Raw genomic sequence first — 22,248 nt, 5'->3', positions numbered from 1 at the left:
TTCATTTTTACAAATCTGTATTTTCTAACAAAACAATCACAGAATCATAGAATGTTATGAGTGGAAGTGACACACAAGGGTTATTTACTCCAACATTTATATGAATGGCCAGTGCAGGGAGCAAATGCACAACCTTGGCATTATTAGTACTTGGCTCTGACCACCTGAGCCAATGTCAAGGGTAATGAATTAAAAGAAAAAAAATCCACCTTCCTCCTTCTCAGGCCAAATGCAGGTCTTTTTCAGCAGCACATAATACAGTTCTCTCTAAGTACATTTAAAACACTAACTAAAGTAACACTTACTAAAGAACATCTGCAAAGTTTCAAAAGAAGAAGTGAAATGTATCTCATCTATTTGCAAGTTTTGGGTTTAGAGGTACTTGAACTTGGAAAGTAAGTATCAAATATTGGGGGTTACAAAAGCAATTTTTTCTACATACTTGTAGCAGCTGTTCAATATCTTGTTTTTCCAGGTAACACCGAGTAACAACACGTCCATCAAAGTCTACTTCTGCCTTGAATCTCACTTTGCTCATTCCCATGTCTGTGGCTTTAACATCATGAATTGCTCTGAAACACATCCATTTTTAAAGGCAATGTAAAACAACATAGAACAAACCACTAGCTAGTTTGACTTCTGATGTTAACAATACTGTCAACCACAAAATGATCCTGTAATTTTAAAAGGTCAGTCTTTGACCAAAAAAACCAATTTTGCCCACCCACACTTCCATTAAATACTGATTTATGTTTAATTTGTTATATCGCTTCCACAGGTTTCTGCAGCACCAACATATCTATAAATCACTGTAACAGAAGCATTACAGATTTAGAACTAGATCAACAGAATATTTTTTAAAAATCCACAATTAAAAATGTGAGAATTTCCCCATTGTGTGTTAAAAGTTTAAGTCAAACTTATTTTCCCCTGCAGAGAATTTTTCAAGCATATACATGACACTAATTAACAGTCTTTTAGTAACCTCAATTCTGAGGAAAGGAACTTATTGTTAATTAATGAAAGGACACATTGCAATTATAGACATGTCCTTTCCTAAAGGTGGTAAAGGCAAGATCTTTTAGAGAGTTTTCAAAAATACATTTGACTTAGATAAAACTTATGGATATTGTGTTTGGAACTAATTTTTAATCCTTCAGAACTATTAATCACAGCTTATATTAGACCTGTTTGTAAATGCTGAAAATCTATATTTATTTCAAGGCTCCTAATAAATACTAGAACATGAAAGCTCTAATGTTTATAATTTGGTCCTTTGAAAAAATCTGGTTTTCTGTAGCAGAGTTTTGTTCCAGCTTGTTGGACAAATTCTAATATGTGCATATAGGTAGTAAACAACAAGCTCTTAATTTTCTGGGATAAGAAGCAAACTCAGGACCAAGACATACTGATAAATTTCAAGAGTAAAATAAACACAAAATAAAATACTTAATTTTTTTCCTAATTATATTAACAGAAACTCAGTTTCTATTCAAAGCCAAGAAAACTTAAAATTGCCACTGCAGAGCAAGTTTCCACATTTTCCCATCAAGGTCAGAAAAAATAAGTTGAGACTAAAACACGGGACACAAATCACAAAAGGTTCACATTTTTTAAATTCTTGCTTCTGATGTTTTCAAAGTAAAACGAGTATAAAACATTTCAAAGACTTTGGTTTTATTAACAGAAAAATACATTCTTGACTATTTGGTAAATTCTAACGCAACATTTAGATTCCACAAGGCACATAAGTACTAACTTTGACTCCATTTATTTTGCTAAGTCATGCACTGTCACGGAATCTGGAAATTTAACATGCCCATTGTCCTAAGCAAATTTACTCTTCCCAACTAGAAATGCTTCTTTGCATCTGAATATTTATAAATCAGAAATAACTTCACAGGCCATGCAGGAAGAAAGCAGAAGGCATGTATGTTAGGAGATTGTTAGAATGAACAGCCAAAATAGAGCAGAAGACAGAAACTTTAAGATGAACAATCTTAAAGGAAATTTTTACAGAATACTTCTTGTAATACTCCGGGTGGAGGAGAGGTAAGCATATTAAAAAAGAAATAGTACATGAACTAAAGATAGTGACACCAAAAAATACATCTTAGTAAATATTTAAGCAGATTAAAAGAGCTATTAGGTTACTGGTGGCAATAAAGACTTTCCAGCTGCATTCCAATTCACACAATTATTCTGTGAGAAGTTACCAAATCAAAACAGTATTAATTGGAGCAAACTAGATGGCATCAAACTACCTCAACCCAAAAAGGGTATTTAAGATAACAGATGTAGTTAATAAAGAGAATTTGGAGCCATGTGATTCAAAAAAGTTGAAGACATATCAAATGCCTATCAGAACTAAGCAAGAAGATAACAAGTGGTATTTGAGAATCTCATTAAGCAGTAGCCTGATAAAATTTAGTGAAATAATGCACATTCTATAAATATGAAGGAAAACAGTCTACCTTAATGCATATAATCTGCCCAGGAAAGATAAGACAGTAAGTCAGAAGGAGAAAAATCACTAATCATTCAAAAATACAAATGTATATGCTAAGTCTTAAGCCACAAAGTCACTTATGGAAGCTTCTGGATGGTTAGTAGAAATCATCAATTCTAACTCAGGAAAAGAGTAAGTTTCAAATTAATGAAAAATCTGTCAGAGAACATCAAGTTACTGGTTTTGAGCAATTGGTTATAATATTTTTGGTTTTCATTTAAACCAGAATGACAGATTTTCCAGCACAACAGAAGCACAACGAAACAACAGCTGTTACAATGAAGTAAAATTAAAGATGAAACTGTCACTAAAAATAGCTTATGCCTAGGAATCTGTGATAAAATTCCATAAGAACAGAAACAGGACAGTCTGCACCACATCACATATTTTATTTCACAGTTATGAAAGGCTAATCTCCCACAGCTCAGTTAAGCTGAACACAAGAATGATTTAAGCACCAAAGGTGTCAATGAGAGTTAAGAATTGAATGTCTGTACAGCAAAAATAAAATCAAATAATTTTCCAGCTGAGAACAACTATGAAAGCCTGTTCAGGATCAGGAGTTAAATATGGGACACAACTAGAAATTACTAAGAAAAGTTAAAGGGGAAATTATCAAGTCAAACAAGCTGAAAGGAGAAACAGAAGAAAAAGTCACAGAGTGTGATACAAACCAACTTTTTTTAAGTACATCAAAACCAAAGGATAATATGGAAATAAGCCTGCTACTAGACAGAAATGGAATTGTTACTGATGAAACAGAATAGGAAAAAATATGCAGTAATTGTCTTCTTGATCTAAAAAAGCAAGATTATATTAGTACAACAAAGCATTTCCCTACTTAAAGCAAAGAAGCATACTGGATATTTAAATGCAAGAAAATGCTTCTAATCCAACAGGTTCCATAACTTATATTCAAGAGCTAAAAGAACTAAGGAGTAACTGTGAAGGCAAATTAATTTTTCATCTTGCAATAGTGATGAGAATTAAAACAAAAACCAGATGAACAACACTGTGCCAAAATTTAAGAAGAGTAAACAAGTCCATCCATTTAAGTGAGGACAGCTTCACTTGACAGTTGAAGGAAAAATAGTTAGAAAAGTGGAGAGAAGAACTCTGTATTAAGAACATTTATTCCTGTCATTAAGATTTTAGGGAATGTAGGTCTTGTCAAACAATCCTGTTATAAAAAAAATAAAGTATCAAGATTTAGGTGAAAAAATATCACCACCAGAGAGACTTATTTTAGTAGGACAGCAGTTAGTATTGTCTGATAATCAAAGAATTCATAATTAGCAGTGGATCACAGTGTTTGGCCAAGCTACTGCTGGAATAGCAACTTAAGTGTGGTGGTAACAGGGGCTGAGGGAGTAGATATCAGAGGCCCTGGATCCTTCTGTCAATTTGGATCTAACATACTTTCTGATGAATATTGAATGATTGCCTAATAGAGCTCCTTCTGATTTGGCAAAACACATGTGAAAATAAACATTGCAAACCATGCCTGAAAGAATAAGGGAGGAATATTCTGGGAGCAGCAACTGCAAAAAGCATTGCATTGAGAACTGAAAAGTCTGAAAGATTGAAATAAAAAAGCAAATATTAGTCACTATTAGAAGCAGGCCAGCAATCAGGAGTTTTTTCTTTTACATTTGGTTTCAGAGGACATGTAAGAGTACAACACGCTACTACACATTTCCATTTAAGAAAATATGAGAGTTTGAATGTTCAAGAAAATGCTGACACTCCTAGAAGTGCAAAGCTTATGTTGAAGTAAATGTACAGGTAACCCTTTGAAGAGATACTTAAGGTTTAAAAGGCTTCCTAATTTCAGCTGTTATTTTTTTTTCCTTATTTCATCCTTTGGTTTGTTTATTTTTCAGCTTTTTATCCAAATTATACCTACCTATACCTAGTAAGAAGCAAGGGTAATATAAGTTTATGTTGCAGAGAACTGAGATGAAGACCAGGTGTGATCTTAGAAGATGTATGTTACACAAACTGTTGTAAGAACTCAGTTAAAGACAAACTGGGCACTGAAAGGAACCAAAGCTGGTAACATAATGTATTTTAAAAAGAGATAAGTGAAGACAAAGTGCATACAGAGAGAATGACAAGCACCTAAACATGTTTCAGCTTCTAACCACAAAAAATGAAAATATGCAATTTCTCACAAGTATTTATTTCTTTTATTATTCACACTTTTTAAAAATTAAGGTACCTCTTGTTAAAAAAAAAAAAATGCAGCAAGAAGAACATGAACTAAGTCTGCTCTTTTGAGAAATCAGAGCCACCTACAAAATGGAATACAATATAAAATGGTACTTGGCCTAGGAGAAATTTTATTATTTCAGCCTGAAATAATAAGCAAAAGCCACTTAGGCACTTTGGAAAAAAGAACTACAGAAGTCATGTGAACTCACCTACTCTAACACAGCACTGTTGACACATCCTTCACCATTCAGCCTAATCCAGGGCCACCACAAATACTTAATTTACTGACATGTGAAAATTCTAACAGAATTCTATTCCAAATAGGATTCTTGTTCAGTTTCTGGAATGACGGGCATGTCATCCAGACTTCTTGCTTGGAACTGCGATGGTGCCAGCACTTAGCTTCTTTCAAGTACTCTGTTATTATTAACTAATGGGCTTGGAGTTTTTCCCTCCACAGCTCAAAAATGACTACAAATAAAAAAAGCACTACAATACTTCAGCTGATTTACACCAAAATATATTCCTAAATAAAGATTTAAAAGTAAACAAAAAGAAGTTTACTTCTAAATCAAGGTTAATAGGGTAAGGCTAAAATAGCCCATTGAAAAGCATTTAAGCAAGACTTAGAATTACAATGAGCTATCAGCTTACTACAAATCACAGACTTGCTAAGAAGGAGAAATTAGCAATGAGTAAATTTATAAGCATGTAACATGAAGAATCCATTACATTATAATACTACTGCAGCACATCCTGCCAACTGCTACAGAATTCCACACACTAACAGCAACTGAATTTAAATATTTAAGCACTAATAAACTATTCAAGCAACATAACAGTATCATTTATGTGCTTGCATTTCATGAATTTGAAAATAGTTTTAAGTTTGTGATGGCTTTCTCATTAGGTCATTGTAAATTCCTGTAGTTAATGTGACAGCTAGAATGTATCTGCAATGCTGCTTTAGCTGTTTAACACACAAGAGGTACAAGTATTCTTTTACTAAAAGTTTTAGCACAGAAATAGAAGTTAACAAATAATAAAGACTCTAGAATCCCAATACAGAAGATTCCACACTAAAAGTAATCTTATCAGATTTCTCTCAGTAAATGTTGTTTTCTTGCTTTTTGTTGTTTGTAGTAGAGACTGAGCTGTAAAGGTTCTTACCTTACCACAGGATCACTTTCCAGTAACTCAGTAAGCCGCTGCAGTTGTTCAGGTTCAATGGATCGTCCCAGCAGGGCTTCAGTGTTAGTGTAGATTAGAAATGCTGACACAGTCCCTAACAAAGTTCCAACACCTAGAGACCCCACACTGTCATAATATGGGTTTCCTAAATAAGATATATCAAATTAGTTTCACAGAGTATTTCTAAAACATAGCAGAGAATTCCAATTTCACACTGAAAAGAGAACAGAGTTTTGAGGGGTTTTCTCAGTTTTGCTGTTTAGTGAGATTCTTTTGGTTGGTATGTTTTTTTTAGTTGGTCATTTATTTTACTTTTTTTTTTCTTAAGTAAGTGGAAATTTTTTCCTACCGAGGAACATGATGAAGCTGGAACAAAACTATTTATCATAAAACAAAGTCTTAAGTCCCTCCTGTACCCTGAAGTACTCCTGTCTCCTGCAGGACTAATAAATGAGTAAACTCTTGTCTGTATGTGTTTCTATATTAGTAAACATACATTTATACACAAAGTTATGTACACTGAAACATAGGTACCAGCACAAAATCCAGTCTTCTTTTATCAGTAACTCAAAAATTTGCAAGCATTAACCATTTCTGGAATACAGTACTTTGTAAGTTTCAAACACTTATTCATGTTCAGACCCATAGAAATAGTACTGTGTTTTTAAGCTGATGAAGGAAACTAGAAATGAAACTTTAAAATTCCTTCTATATAAAAAGTGAAAATTGCAATTAAGTCATTAGAAGCCAGAAGAAACAAAATTCCAACATTTATTGTCTTGAAAAAATTAATACTTAAAAACAGATTAATAAGTAATCATCCCTCTTTAAAAAACTTAATTCCCCAGCAAAGACATACTTTGAAACACTTGGCATACAGATCATCTTAGCTTTGGTAAAAAAATAACTTAGTTTGTATGATTAAATAGCTCAAAAATCTGCTTACAGAGTGTAAGTATCAGAAATGAAGAGCAGAGACATATTTAAGTCAACCAATATAAACTAAATGTTCTGTGTTCACATCATGCATGGGAAAAAAATCCACATTCTGCTTGCCTCTGTGCAGAATTTTACCTGTTAAAGAAGTCAGTCCCATACAGGTAGCAGCTACAGCCACACTTAGAACTGCTGCAGCATCCTCCAGTAACACCACATTGGTACTAGGATCACGACTCTGCACAACTGCACACACAACAAAAAAAAGTTATGTTGCTCTGAAAATTTAGCTTTACTATCTTATGAATAGTACTTAAACTATACTAACAACACTAATTTAAAATAACAATTTATGCAATTATATAGGTACAAACTGAATTTTTGCATATGCTCACACTTCCAAAAGCATTTATATATATACAGAATAAGCCAAATTATGGAAGCTTCTCAAAAATGTTAGAAAAATTAAAAGGGGCATTTATCAAGAACAATACATGCACTTAGCCAAGTATTTAATTAGCACTCTTAAATCAACAGTTCTCACCTAATTTGTAAAATGTTATTTGTTAGTAGAATAGAAAATAGATCAAAAAAGGGAAAAGTAAAAGGAAAAACGGAAAATTGTTTTTATTATTATGGAAAGACTAGCAAACAGATTGTGTTTTAAATAACACCACATACTTCCCGCTATGATACATACCATATTGATAAAATGAAAGACCCTTGGCTCGAGCACTCCTCCGAATTTCATTTATAGCAACAAGCAGGGTGGCTGAAACAACAAAGTTGTTGCTGAAAATTGCTAGAGGCAAAAGGACTTGTTTCCATGTTGAAAAGAGGAGCTTATCATTATAGTATCATAGGAACAGATAATCAAGAAAGCACTGATTATTGGTATTTTGAATAAAGTATAGTTACTTTTTTCCACAAGTGTGTCTCCCATACTAATCAGAACAGTTATATTCATTGATAGTTCAATACCAAAAAGGTAATCCATGTCTACTTTCCAAATAGTGTGTTCTTCAACTTCTTACTATATAGATTTATATAAAAAAGAAATATTTTCACGTTTCTTTTTGTTTACAAGAATTGCAACAGAGCTCAAAACTTCACTGTGTTAGCAAAGATCAGTTATTACTATAATTACTGACATTGTAATCTTAAGAGATTACAAATACTTAAATAGAAACTTGAAACTGCATACCTCCTTCTGATACCAATGATCCTGCTAAAATGCAGTATGCCTGTATGGAAAAAACAAGAATCAGATCAGATATTATATTATATTATATTATATTATATGCATATTTCTACAGATCTCTTCAACACAGGCTATCCAAATGTAGCATTCCAGAACCACATTACCAAGAGTGTCATGTAATTGTCCCTCAACAGAAGAAAACTAATAATAATTGGATCATGCAATACATTCCAAAACAGGAAAGGAGGACCTCTTGGAGGGGGGGATATGAAAGGATGATGCAGGGTTTAGAGAACAGCTCATTGTGTTGCAGGATCAACTATAGTCTAAAGATATTTTTTTTCCTTAAAACCCATTTTCATTAAGAATGGTTTGAGTTCATTGTGTTGGGATTCAAACCGACTCAGGAAGCGAGTTTCAGACTATGCCACTATTTTTTATTAAGTTACTGGTGTTAAATACAACATCAAACAAAATTAGCTTACCCAGAGAAGAGATTCTACAGGATGAGGGTGGAGTAAACCCATGATCCCATGATACCAAGAAAGTCCTGCACCCATCATGAAAATGCCTACTCCACTAATCAGGGAGGCAATATAGCGCATATTTGTGAAACCATACCTAAAAGAAAGAAAATTATTTTAGGAATATAAGATTCTACGTCTCTACAAACATATCTCAAAGTTGCCATTAATTTTTACATGTCTCAAATTATCATCATATGATTTGGCATCTATTTAAGTCAAAGCTGATAAATCAAATCTAATCCAAGGGGGTAAAAAATTACTTGAAAAAAAGATATCTAATACACATAAGGACATCAAGCATGAATGTTTTTCTAACTTGTTTTTAAATATCTTGTATTAGATCTTGTACAATGACTGAGGATTTTATTTCACAACTGAAAAAAATCCCAAAATAAACAACATTCGCATCACTTTAAGATTTTAGTGAAATGCTACTTCTAAATGTGGATTCTAGTTTTGTGGGAAGCCAGTCTACATAATTTATAAAGGTAATTTAATGGGAATAAAATTTACACATCTCTCAGTAGTTCAGCTAACTACAGACATCCAACACTTGCAGTTTTTAAGTGCAGTGGATGAATTAAAACAATATTAAAAGTTTGTGTTTATTCCTTTTTTTGCTTTTAACTCCATCAACAGACAATGCACTTCTTTTGTCTATACCAAGGACGAAGGAAAAGAAGAGTGAGAGGGAAAAACGGGATATGATGAATATTTGTACAATTTAAGATTTAACTTTTTCAAATTTTAATTATGTTGTTAATGAAAAAAAAAATCTAATCCCATAAATTAGACACATTTTTGAACTAGTACTTAAAGAATGAATGACTTGTCCAAACATATGAGGAGTAAAACAGGTCAATGCCAAGAAAATATCATGGAGAGTACAGCTTATAACTTTCACGACATTGTAAGAACTTATTAAGCAATATCCCTACTACTAGATACAAACAAAGAGCAATTTATGTCAAACACAACTCCTTATGATACAAGTAACTAGCTTGCATAAAAGCACTTTGTTGAAAAAAGGAAGAGGATGGTAATTTTTATTTTTTAAAAAATCCTGTGATTCACATGAATGGTGTTTAAAAATTAGATCTATTAGTTGGAAGAGGCAGAAGAGCCTAGAACACCTTACAGAAATAACGACAATTCAAATAAAACATAGCAAAATGTACCACAAAAAAAAAAAAAAAAAAAAAAAAAAAAAAAAAAAAAAAAAACACATGCACCAAGCCACCAAAGCCCCAATTCCTGGAGCTTAAAAGAAAACCCTTTTCTTATTTTATCTGAAACAATATGTTTCAGAAATGACACAAAACAGCAAATTAAAAAGAACAAGGTGTTGCACAAACAAGAACTAATCTTACTTCTATATATAGTTACCAGAATCTTTATTTACTCAAAAAGCTTACGGATGACTAGGGTCAGGCGTCCTTGCAGACTGACTGATGCCCAAAGCTAACAATGCCTATTTAAGACAAGAGGTTAAAAAAAATATTTAGAAACATTCTGTATCAGTGAACTTGAAAGGTTAAAGGCAGATGTAATTTTTTGAACTGCATATATGCATTGTTACTGATATTTCATTAGAGCTGGAATATAATCCTCAATATTTGTCTTCTAAATTTACCACTCCCAAAAAATTGTTAGTTATACCTACATCTATAATGTATATGCAATTATATGGTGTGTATATGTAATTACTGTTAATTATAATTTTAGAATCACAACTGAAAATGAACATTACATGCAATCACAAGTGTTGTTGCTGTGCTTCAGTGTGAAGGAATGAAGTTGCTCAGGGAACAAAGCTATTTAAATACCTCCCTCTTGAAGAGAAACTATACTGAGACTGTGGTGTAGTAGGGTGATGACAACATTTACAGCAGCAACTTTACACTGCAACTTGTCAGCATATTTTGAAGGAAGAAATAACCTCTTGCTATCTAAATTGCCTACCTGGGATATATTTAATTAGGCATGTATTAAGTTGTTGATGCAGGAAGTTAAAAACCTAATCATGAACTTTGCAAAGCATGTTTTGTTTAAGATTACAGATACTGAAACATAATAACAAGTAAAATGCAGACACTTTAGTCTTAGTAACAGCAAGCTGCTTTGAGGAAGCAAGGTTTCTCCTGTGTTTTTCCCAAGACCGCATAGTCAATTGTTTGGAAAAAGAAAACAAAACTCTCCTCATTTCAGTGGAATGTTCAATTTTGATATTTACAAAACAGAATAGCTCTTCAATGTATATAATACCACTATCAAACTTGGTTCACCTATACATTGACACACTTGGTGAAAAATCACACACTTTAAGGCTGGCTTCCCCATAAACTTAAGTTGTACCAGTTGAATTAGGAGCACCCTTGTCTTCACTTTACATCTGGATCACCTAAAAGGTTGTGTGAAACCATCAAACAAAATGTGAGTTGTCAACTCAGTCTTCCTGGACAGAGAAGCATACAAGGTCCAACTCAAAACATTTGCCAAAACTATGTTAATAGCCTTTTCAAGATATTCAGTCTGCTCTAAGGTTCCATAGATTCCTCAAATTTGGAGGAGCACAAGACTGTTCCATTTTATGAGCTACCCAAGGACTCCTCTTGCTTGAGCTGCAGGAGTCTTTCCTTCAGCCCTTTCTTTAAGGGCTGATTTTTTTCCCCCTCAAAGCCTTGCAATATCATTTCAAGGTCTCATAACATATGTTTCAAGTATTCTATAGAAAAGTATACCATAGTATAGTATACAGTAGAAAAAACTACATTAATTTTATCCCTGCACATTAATATTATATGTCCAATTCTGAGCCTGCCACTTCTCAAAGTAAATGTGCCACATATATGGCCACTTGTGCTGTGACAGGCTGATAGGTAATCTAGGAACAGAAAAAGAAAACAAGATGCCCAAAATCTCACTATTCTACCTAGAGATGAATAAATAACAAAGTCTTTCACTGTATTACAATAATTGACAGGAAAAGCATTTCAAGTTAACATTTAACCAAAATACTAACCAAAATCATTTTAGCTTCAAGTACCACTCATGATCCATGAAGCAGCTGAGTACAGTTCTTACTGCAACTCCCCTCTTTCAATGTTTTTCTAAAAAACTTCAAAATCTATATTCTGACTTCTCATTTTTATGTTAATACCAATTAAGAAGCATCCTATTTTATTCATTCATGTACACTACAACTACTGTAAGTATCTGTCTTTATTCCCATTTTTATTACAAGTACTAACTTTAGCAGAATGGAAAAAAATACCCACCTGGTTACATGTGTCCGCTAAAGAATGTATGGCTTCTGAAAACATACTTGCAGAACCCGTGTAAACCCAAGCAAGTAGCTTAAAAAAAAAGTTCAACCCATTTCTGAAAACAAAGAGAAGAAATAATAGAATATTTGATATTTAATATTAGAAGCAAAGACAGAAGTGCTGCACAATCATGCATTATCTGCCAGAAAGGGGTCAACTCAAATAGCAGTTTAATAATTAGAGAGCTCTGCAGACAGATAATTCATAGAGATTTTCTGCATGGTCACTATGATAAAAGTCTTTTCAGCTAGACTTTACAAAGATACACCATTTATTTTTCAGAAATCATTGACTTCTAAGCAGTTCCAAATAAGTTACACTTCCTGAAAACTACCATCACACTCACTACTCAGAACAACTAATTTTCTACCAGTGGGAGAATACAAGTCTTTACAACTTCCTTTTCTATTTTTTCAATCCTTTGAAAATCCCACATATCCTCTGCCACTACTGTAGTGCAAGGTTCCCTACTTCACCCTCAGTCTGAGCTATTCTCAATAGGATACAAATGTGAAAGACAGGAAGACAAGGCTGTCACTAGATTACATTGTAAAAATTATCTATAGAACTTCTCCAGTAAGATGTTCAGTGTGAATTGTGAAGACATTTTCACAGTTACAGGTTTCCTGGAGTAAACACTGTGTTATGTTGCACATTGGTAACTATTAACACCCAAGTCCAAGTCTACATTCTCACTTCAAACATTTTCAGAATCAGTGGGTTAATTGCTACAAACATATTGCGCAGAAAATCGGACTGGAGAATTATAATATTCTCCTCTTTTTCAACATGAGTTTCATTTATTGCCAATTTTTTAAGAATCTAAATAAATTAAGTCTTATAAGAAACTATTAACATCTTCTAGTGTCATATTTTAACATGTGCCAGAAATTATATTCAAGTTAGAGGAAGCAAACCCAGCAGCTTCTGGGAAGGCAGATTGCAATTAGAAAAGAAATAACAGTACGAAGAGAATATTGAGCTATTTTCTGTTGGTTATATTGAATATTCTTTCAAATGTATTAAAAGCTTCCTCTCAAAAAGGAGCAAGAAAAAAAGACAACTTTAAATACCTGCTTCTTCAGGTCCTTCAAAATTTTAGTTTTTACTTTAAGAAACTGTATAGTGTGATCAACTCCAAAAGAACTGCTCTTCTCTCATCAAAGATACATTCAATACTTGACCTCTATGTATTGATCAATGTATTCATCTAAACTCTCTCCTATCAACAATAAACAAATAAACCTATTAATTTTAGTTACACCCAGGTATCTTAAATACACACACTCTTCCTATTCCCAGGAAAATATAAATAAATTATTTTTTATTGCACAAAGATTTTTTGTTTTTTTTTTTTTTTTTTTTACTTACATGCAAATAGCTACCATTACCACCTTCCCTGGTCCCTTGAAAAACATAGCTGCTGTACTGGATCGTGGCTACATAAAAAAATAACATATTATTTAATAACTAAATCTTGATCTCATGAGACACCTACCATGTATTGCAAATGTTCTTAAAGGTAACTAATTTACTACAGAATGTTAAGCCAAACTGCAGTTGGGTAAATGATTGGCTATTAAAAAGATGAAGTCTCCAGTAGAGGCCACTGCAGCCATAAGGCCCAGAGCACGCTAAGGAATCATTCTATACACCCAATATACACCCAGGCACCTAGATCTAGGGTGTGCATCTACTTCAGTAAAAAGGAAGAGCCAGCAGTGTATAGACAAAAGCATTCATCTTCTGTGGTCTTTTTTCTTAAAGAAACTTACTTAGGTTTTTTAATTAACAATATATTCACCACACATAGTAATGGTTATGCTTGAAATCATGAGTACAGCTGCAATTTTGATAAGAAGGCAACTGAAAAAAAAACCCTCTTACTGGTGGATTACACTATCACAGTAGGAATCCATTCAAGCTGTCATCACAACATTGACTACTGCATAACAATCAGATATAGATCTGGTACATTACAGTGCAAAAAAATCTTCCAGTAATATTCAGTTACATAAACTTTCCTTCAAAAGGTGTCATAACACATTTCACTACACTTTTCTAGCCAAACACTCGAAAATGTCATTACCTTAGTATTTCCAAAGAACTCCTTGTATTCCCACAGCAGCCTTTGGTTTCTAAACAGATCTGCAGTACAGAATTCACATCATGAATATGTACTAGTAACCAATAGTTTCAGGAACTGAAGTGTACTTTTTTTATGCAAAAAAAAAAAGTAGCCAAATTCTAATAAGAGCTAGATGATCTACCTGTAAAAACTCCTCCCTTGATGTTCTTAATCAGAAACACATATTGTTATACACTCATGCAAAATGCCAAATACAATCTGTTACGATCCTATACATTGTTACCGTTTCTACCAAAAAATGATAAGGCACAGAGGGAAAAACTCAAAATCTACTTCTGCAAATTCAGGCATTATACTTATATCCAAAAATTGTTCTTCAGGCCAATAAAAATTTTGAGGCTCCTGACTGCATTTTCAGTACACTTACAGGTACCTTTAGCAGGTGTCTGCAGTTCTAAACTTTTTTGACAGAAGGGTGTTCTAGTGGCATAACTGTTCAAAAAAAAATTGACCTCTCATTTTAAGGTACACAACTGGACTAAGTATCTTGAAGCAGTATTGCCTCTTGTGTTTTAACTAACAGATCCAAATACATTACAAAGTACTGATTTGGCTGTACATGTTATTGATAATACCAGCAAGGATAACAAAAATACTATTACACCAAAAAAATATGATTTCTGAAACACAATTAAGTGGAATAAATTAATGAGTAGTGGTATAAAGATTTATATCAGTTTTAACTCTTTTCAAAATTCTCAATTGGATAAAATGCAAAAGCATTGAAAATGTAAATTATCATCTAGAAATTGAAAGCCCCTCCCAAAAGTACGTCTAGAGATCTGCACTGAATGTATGCTCTTCCTGTATCACAAAGGTGATAAATTGCAAGATAGTAACAGACTGTATCTGCATAGATAGTAACATTTTATTCTAAGATTATGCCACAAGACCTAGTCAACAATTTCTAATTACAAATTTACATGTTTTCAACAAAGTAGCACTGTCTTGTGGATTTCTAACAATCATACTTCCTTGAGACATTTCTAGGCATTTGAAAACCCTATACTCACTTTCTCTGTACTTGATCTCTGCCTCTTTACGTCGCTTTCTTTCTCTGGCAAGAGCCTCTGGACTACCCCAAACTTCAAGAGACCTGCATGAAATAAAAGTAACTTAATAATGTTTCTATTCATGCAACTCTTTTTTCCAAGCATAAAACCACACTGTTGAATTTTTTATGTACAATGTAATTATAATAATCAGGATAGAAAATGTGTTCAGATAGAAAACAGAAAACATTACTGCCCTTTCACATTGCAAACCTGACTTTTAAAACTCTTTTCTCTCTTACATAATCCTTTTTAAATGTTCTTACTTTGCCTCTACATCCGATCTCAGGTACACTGTGAAAGTTTCAGTGTCATCATGGGGACTTCGTCGTTTAATTTTTCTCAGCTGGTCTAAATCACTAAGGAAAGTGGACAAAGAGTTTAGTGTAAGAAAAGGATCATATTGCTCTAAGTTGACTTTTATGTCTGGGTGATGACCCACCACTTGGATATTACTAATTTGTTGTACAAAAAAGGTGAAGTTGTCTACTTCAAATAGAACAGACAGACAACATGAAGCAAGTGATCTCTATCAGGTTGTTGAAAACTACTGTTTTTCACATCTAGAAGTCCAAATCATGTCTTCATACTATGAAATAATACACACTGAAGCCAAAGTATTAAAACACTAAATAAGAAAACATTCAATGAATATTCTGTGTGCAACTGATAACATGCCCATATGCTAAACAAGAGGCTTTATGAATTAGCCCCTCTAAATGGAAATCAGAAGTCATGTGACAAGAAAATTTAATCCCAAAATTTATACTCCCAGCACAAACTGCAAAAGGTTGAAGATAACAAAGTTACTTGGGGAAACAGATAAAATTTCATGTGCTGAGCAATACATTAGGGCATCTACACCATTATATAAAAACAGGAGGAACAGAGATGTCTCCCCCAAACTAGATTCATGGTCTCGTAAGTACAAATAAACTACTTTAAGAAGCAAATACTGAAACATGAATATTAAGTGCAAGCTCCCAGTGCACTGTAAAACTAAACAAGAACTAATCTACAATTATGTACACCACAAAAACATTTTGAAAAGTTGCTGCACAAAATCACTCTACAATCACAATTACTTCTCATGCACAAATGAACAAATATTCAGAATTTGAATCTCAACTAAAACCCATCATACCTGGATTTAAGACAAAACTCATTTATTGCTCTGACTCCAGTGATGAAGTTATTCTGTGTGTATTTTGGTCCATACTCTCTTTTTTTAAGGACTGCTTTCACTTAAAAAAAATAAATACACAAGTCACTCATAGAGACTACAGCAGAAACTTCAACAACTAATTCAATCTAGTGTCATACTGTGATATCTCTTGGTGGAAATCTGAAAAACAGTATCAGTGATATAGAAAATTGACAGTGAAGAGAAAGGCTCTTCCTCACTGTGGAAATGAGTAAGGTAGAATGATTTACCTCCAAAAATGCTACTTCCTAAGCTGTAGTTCAGGGTTCTCAAACCTAACTGCCACTGTCACCACCTTTGATGTCAGAGATGGTGCTTGGCTACATAAATAGCATTGAAATATGGCCATTTGGAAACCCTTGGTCTAACAACTGAAGTAGCAACAGGATGCGCCATTTCTATTTTTTCCAATAATCAAGTCCACTTTCTGCAGATAAGACTTTTCACCCTTGCAGAGCATACAGAGAAATGAGACAGACTGTATACACCATTTTTCTCAACTATTATGTTCAAAATTAGTACTCTTAACATTGGGCATTCATAACAATTAAAAACATACATTCTTTATAATATTTTTATGTCTGGAAGTCGTACTCATCACATCAGGTTCTCATGCACAAGGAAAAGAATACCACACATATTCAGAAAAATTATAAATGGAGTTTTCAATTTATTCTATTATTTTATACTTGTCTGTATGTACATAACTTCATATTATTCTCAAATGGATATAACTGTACATTAACATGCATTAAAAACATGTTTATTGGAAGACTAGTTACATTCAGAAGAATAACACAACTAACACTGTAATGTAACTAACATTACAGAATACAACTTAAAACAAAAAGCTCAGATTCTACTGGTGAGAAGACTTTAGAGCACACATGAGCTTCTTGCAAATCACAGGATTGATATGATTTCTATAGCTGGTCCAGAGGTACTCCTTAAGTCACAGAAAGATAATGATTTTAAAGACTTTGAGAAAAATTTTCCCAGAGTTCTACATTGTCTCATTTCTGTGTTTTGATGCTTAATAGCAAAATAAGAGCACAGGTATCAATTTTTATCATAATAATCTGATTTCTCTCATCCACTTTGAACTTGAAGAATTTTTTAAGTCCCTGAATAATCACATTCATCCCACAAAGCTCCTGAGTGAAGGTGATGAAAAAAACTTTAGAGATTTCCTAAAAACAGTACACCATTTACTAAGGTTAGAACAGACTGATAATTTTTAATAAAGAACAATTCCCATCTTTTATTTAAAACAATATATACCCAAATAATATTAAGCTTACTAGAAAGCAACCTATGGATTTATCAAAAATCTATTAATTCACCTCTCAGAAATACGGGTAAATTTCACTAAAATAAATCATATATTGTACATTGTATATATTGTACTGTAATTGTATATTGCACAGTATCCCAACAATCATACCCCTAGTTCAAATAACTGTACAAAAATGTAGTAAATGCGGATAAAAAAAAACGCTATTCAGTGCATCCAAAATAAAGACAAGCTCAACAAAAGATGATGTAATTAAAACACTTTGAAAATCAGGTTTAAGATCAGTGAGCCTTTAAAATGTTACTGTCTTTCTAACACTTGGATAGGTAAGTTTCTAAATCAGAGAAGCATTTTAAGAGTAGAATTCCACTTTCTAGACACTAACAAAATCCTTAACATATACATTTCTCTTTGCACATCTTTAATTAAGAGAAGGAAAGCTCTTACAGAAATATATATCTATCTTCACAATTATTTCACAGAAATTTCTCCTATCTACCTTGCATTTTTTCCCTGCATGCATACACTAAGAGACAATAAATCTAAAGAAACTGACATCCCTCTGAACCACTGGGGATGAGAAGGTAGAGAAAAGCAGGAGAAGATTAATCCTGGGAAGAAGTGAAGGGTTAGAGGAAGGTATTTTAATATTCAGTTTTTATTTCTCAGTACTTTAGTCTGATTTGCCTGACAATAAAATAACTGATTTTCCCCAAGTCCAATCTGTTTTGCCCATGACAGTAACTGGTGAGTGATCTCTCCCTGTCCTTAATTCAGATGCCTTTCATTACATTTTCTCTACCCTATCCAACTAAGGAGTGATACACCGGCTTGGGTGGGCACCTGGTGTCCAGCCAGTGCCAAGCCCACCACATTACTACACACAAATGGGAATTTTACAGAACTCAGATTAGGCAGTTCACGTGCTCAAAATATATTTAGAAGCAACACTGATTAGATTAACTCAGTAATAAGAAAGAACAGAGGAAGACTTAGAACAAGGAATGGGGAAGATCAACTATTCAGCTTAGCCACATTAAGTCTGAGAGGGGAAATGGACATGACTAAAAACACACAAGGAGGACAGACTGCAACAACACATGAAAAAACAAATCCATTTTTTCCTGCTGAACTCTGAAGCTAAAATGAAAATTACAAACACAGAAGAGTGAGTAATTAGAAGGAATTCTGCTATGTTTGATTTTTTAATGAGTCATTTTCAAATAAACAGTACCAAATAAAGCTGGCACCCAAGTGTGTTTTAAAATGCTATTCACGTAAATTGCTTACACCACTGAAGAGGAGCAGCAGTTTCCTTACACTTTTTTTTTTTGTTTTGGACTACTAGCAAACAGCAGAAAAATTCCAATACACTAAGTATTTCTTTACCTTTTACTTGGATTGGCTGTTTAGGTGAAGACTGCTTTTGGCCTGCATTGTTTGTATCTTGTCCTGTAAAATAAAATTAAAGCTCACTGTAAATATGGAAGTACCTACTTTTCTTTTTAGTTAAGAATTTGACTGACATAACATTAGAACATATCTTAATATTGCACAGCACCCTGACAACTAGAAGACGTATTTGCCAGATTTCCAACATTTCAAATTCTCAAAAGACAGAAACAAAGAAAAAATAACAAAAGTAAATATTTAATATAGCATTGATCAAGAAACTTCTAGCAGCTTGCAGAAGAACACCAATTTGTAACATATTTCAAAAAGCACCCCAAATTTTTTAAAAAAAGGTTTAACAGTGCACTTGTGGCTTGGGACAAGTTTTATGCAAAAGTTTAGGTTATTAAATATAATTAATTCTATATGGCTTATGCCATATATGCTATGTATCAGAGTGTTTCAGAGCTTCCAAGATGGGATTCAATTTTAAGGGATGGAAGCTTCTTCATTTACAAAAAGTTAGCACAGTAAAATACAGAAAATTTACACTAAATTCCACAACTCATATGTAATAAGCTGGAGCTGGAACAAAAACAAAGTATTTTAGCTGTTTTTGAAGCCTGAGAATATGAATCTATTAAAAAACCCCAACAAAATATAACTTATAATAGTAAAACTAATTTTAATATTTGGAAAACTATAAATTCCAGTAATTTTAGTGAGATTTACTTAGAAAACAGAAGTACTACTTGAAAATTCAAACAAATATTGCATCCTTGTCCCATACATCTCAACATAGCTTTCAGAACAAAAACCTTATGGTTCTAACATGCCAAACCAACTTACCTACTCTTATGTGCCCTACCACTCTATAACATTGGAGGTCTGCCACACATTCATAACCATTCATAAAATTAAAAATTACCTTATTCAGAGTGATATATTTTTAAAAAATTAGTATTTTTTTAGCAGGTTAGCGTTAAGTAATGAAGTACTTCTAGCCTAACATGGTACTTAAATTATTTCAAGATCAGATTTTCTTGAAGCTTGCACTACATAACTATGTTTCAATCAGGCAATTAATTAATACCCTAAATGCAATTGAGAACTACAGCTAATAACAATTCAAGGATACTGTTTTTAAAAAAAACAATTATAAATTTATGAAGTTGATCTTCCTATCTAGCAAATAAGGTTGCACCATAACTAACTGGCATTCCTTAAACATTCACCCCTTTCACTTGAAATCAAAAGAAACAAAATCCCTTTGTTGTTCCTTTCTTTTCTCATCTGGGAATGCACTGTGCATGGATACAGTCTTAGTATTTTTCTATGTGCATCAAGCACCCTTTCAAAGTTTACTACCTCGGCTTAGAGTCAGAAAAATCACAGTGCATCATTGAGGAAAAAGGATACAGAATACCTCCATTCACAATCACTATTTTTCAGACAAGTAGAGGTTGATATGGTAGAACTTTCAAGAGTGAACAATGCTTAAGAGTCACTTTTGTACTTCCAAACATCAGAATGTAATCCGCTTAGCTGGCTACAGTTACTAGCTTTTAAAGACTGTTGCCAGACCCAGGAATTTACAAGTTACTAAAGAAGGAACAAATATCTGCTATCCTGACAAGGAAAAGGAAATTTTCTTTAGCAGACCACTCCACTGTAGACAGAAGCACAAAGAAAGAGAGCTTTCATTTTGAAAAGCATCTGTTATCTCCTAAGCACAGTCTTCCGAGCCTGTATCTGTGCAGTGCCCACAGTTAATAAGCATCAAAAATAGAGGATGTTACAATGAAGCAAGGACAAGACAGTTCTGAATTTCACAAGCACCTAACAAGCACAAGATCAACAATCGAACAGCAGGGAGGGTCAGGTTATGCACACTGCATCAAATGTTTAATGTGAACGCTGCAGTTCTAACAACTGTCAGATTGTAAAGCTACAGCAGATGAAACAGCTCAGCCTTCTTTACCAGTCATTTATAGCCTGGCCTTGAGATGCCACAATGGTCAACAGTGGCGCTCATTCAATCTTTACCATTAATTCCTTTGACACAACACACCAGAAATACTACCGAAAAAATTCAAATAAACAAGCAAAGTTGTGAAAGATGAGTAATACATTCCATTTCTTACCCCTTAAATTACTTAAACCCTTTCAGCATACACATTTTTCCTATCACCACTTTAAATTTGATTACTCTAAACTTAAAACACTTAAAATATCAGATAGACAAAGAAATAAATTTCAGCATCCATCCCTGCTTATCCATTTGAATTTACTATATAGATACCCACAACCAAATGTACTAAGAATTCTGCAATCATAATATCATACAATTTATAAAACCTGTTATCAGCAAATATATTAAGCTTTTACATTTTTATTATATGTAACTTTGTACTACCTGTTTCAACTTTATGCAGGGTTTCTCCACGGGCTGATCCATTTGTATCTTCTGATCCATGATCTTTCTTCTGACCATTTGAAGTATAAACTCTCACTTGACTCAACTGCACAGGCAGGCGATTACATGGTAGAATATAAGACAGACTCCCACTTTTCATTGACATTTTCCATCCTAACACAGAGAAGAAAAAAAGCTGTTTCAGGCAGCCATTTTGGAAAGAAAAAGAAGGGAAAGCAGTCCTGCTCTGGCAGCATAAGTTATGGAAAGTTAGCTTGTAAGTACTGACCCAGACTTATTTTACCCATGTTTGTGAACTACAAAATGAGAGTACATAGCATGCTTTCACTACCTCCCTTCAATCATCCACTTCTAAATTTCATTCTAACACTAGAGGGTTTTTCCCACACTCCAGTATGCATTTTTCCCAGAGCCCTCTGAATGATCTGAAGTGTTAAAAAAAATAAATTTTACAAGATTGGCTTTCTGATACATTGTCTCATTCTAGTCATACTGCCTCAAAGTCTTCAAAAACCATATATTGATAAAATAACATACAGACCACTACAAAACCATTAGCCAGTACTGCCATTTCATTTCACTGTACAAATCATGACTTATTAATGAAGAAAAATTGAACTGTATTCTGCAAATAACTGCAAATTATACAGTTGCCATAGAAATCACATAGAAAAGCACACAACATTGTACAAAACATTTTACAGGGAAGTGTCTTAAATTTTGCAGCATTCACAACAGACAAATTACAAGATAAATATGCAAAAAGTCCATTGAGAAACCACCCTAGGTAGGCAATCTTCCATTTCAAAAGATTAG

General features: G+C 33.3%; 1 protein-coding gene across 6 annotated transcripts in view; it reads right to left on the bottom strand.

Moving 5' to 3' along the window:
- The window catches only part of SLC30A9 (solute carrier family 30 member 9), a 34,176-nt gene that overhangs the window by 10,671 nt on the left and 1,257 nt on the right, over positions 1-22,248 (bottom strand). For 4 of the 6 annotated variants that reach the window (XM_021549535.4, XM_021551106.4, XM_085577834.1 and 1 more), the window contains 15 exons: positions 21,412-21,585; positions 18,993-19,055; positions 16,250-16,349; positions 15,372-15,464; positions 15,067-15,149; positions 13,994-14,052; positions 13,276-13,343; positions 11,857-11,959; positions 9,994-10,049; positions 8,537-8,672; positions 8,055-8,094; positions 7,551-7,622; positions 6,989-7,096; positions 5,894-6,059; positions 443-572 (listed from right to left, as the gene is read on the bottom strand). In XM_021549535.4, coding sequence (XP_021405210.1) covers positions 443-572; positions 5,894-6,059; positions 6,989-7,096; positions 7,551-7,622; positions 8,055-8,094; positions 8,537-8,672; positions 9,994-10,049; positions 11,857-11,959; positions 13,276-13,343; positions 13,994-14,052; positions 15,067-15,149; positions 15,372-15,464; positions 16,250-16,349; positions 18,993-19,055; positions 21,412-21,585 — 1,451 coding nt within the window. The remainder of the gene's footprint in view (positions 1-442; positions 573-5,893; positions 6,060-6,988; positions 7,097-7,550; positions 7,623-8,054; positions 8,095-8,536; positions 8,673-9,993; positions 10,050-11,856; positions 11,960-13,275; positions 13,344-13,993; positions 14,053-15,066; positions 15,150-15,371; positions 15,465-16,249; positions 16,350-18,992; positions 19,056-21,411; positions 21,586-22,248) is intronic. The other 2 variants (XR_014954767.1, XM_085577837.1) reach the window with 2 other exon arrangements.

Source organism: Lonchura striata, chromosome 4 (assembly GCF_050655825.1).
Source record: "Lonchura striata isolate lonStrDom1 chromosome 4, ASM5065582v1, whole genome shotgun sequence".
In the NCBI taxonomy this organism is placed as follows: Eukaryota; Metazoa; Chordata; class Aves; order Passeriformes; family Estrildidae; genus Lonchura; species Lonchura striata.
This window is presented reverse-complemented; position numbering and strand designations above follow the sequence as displayed.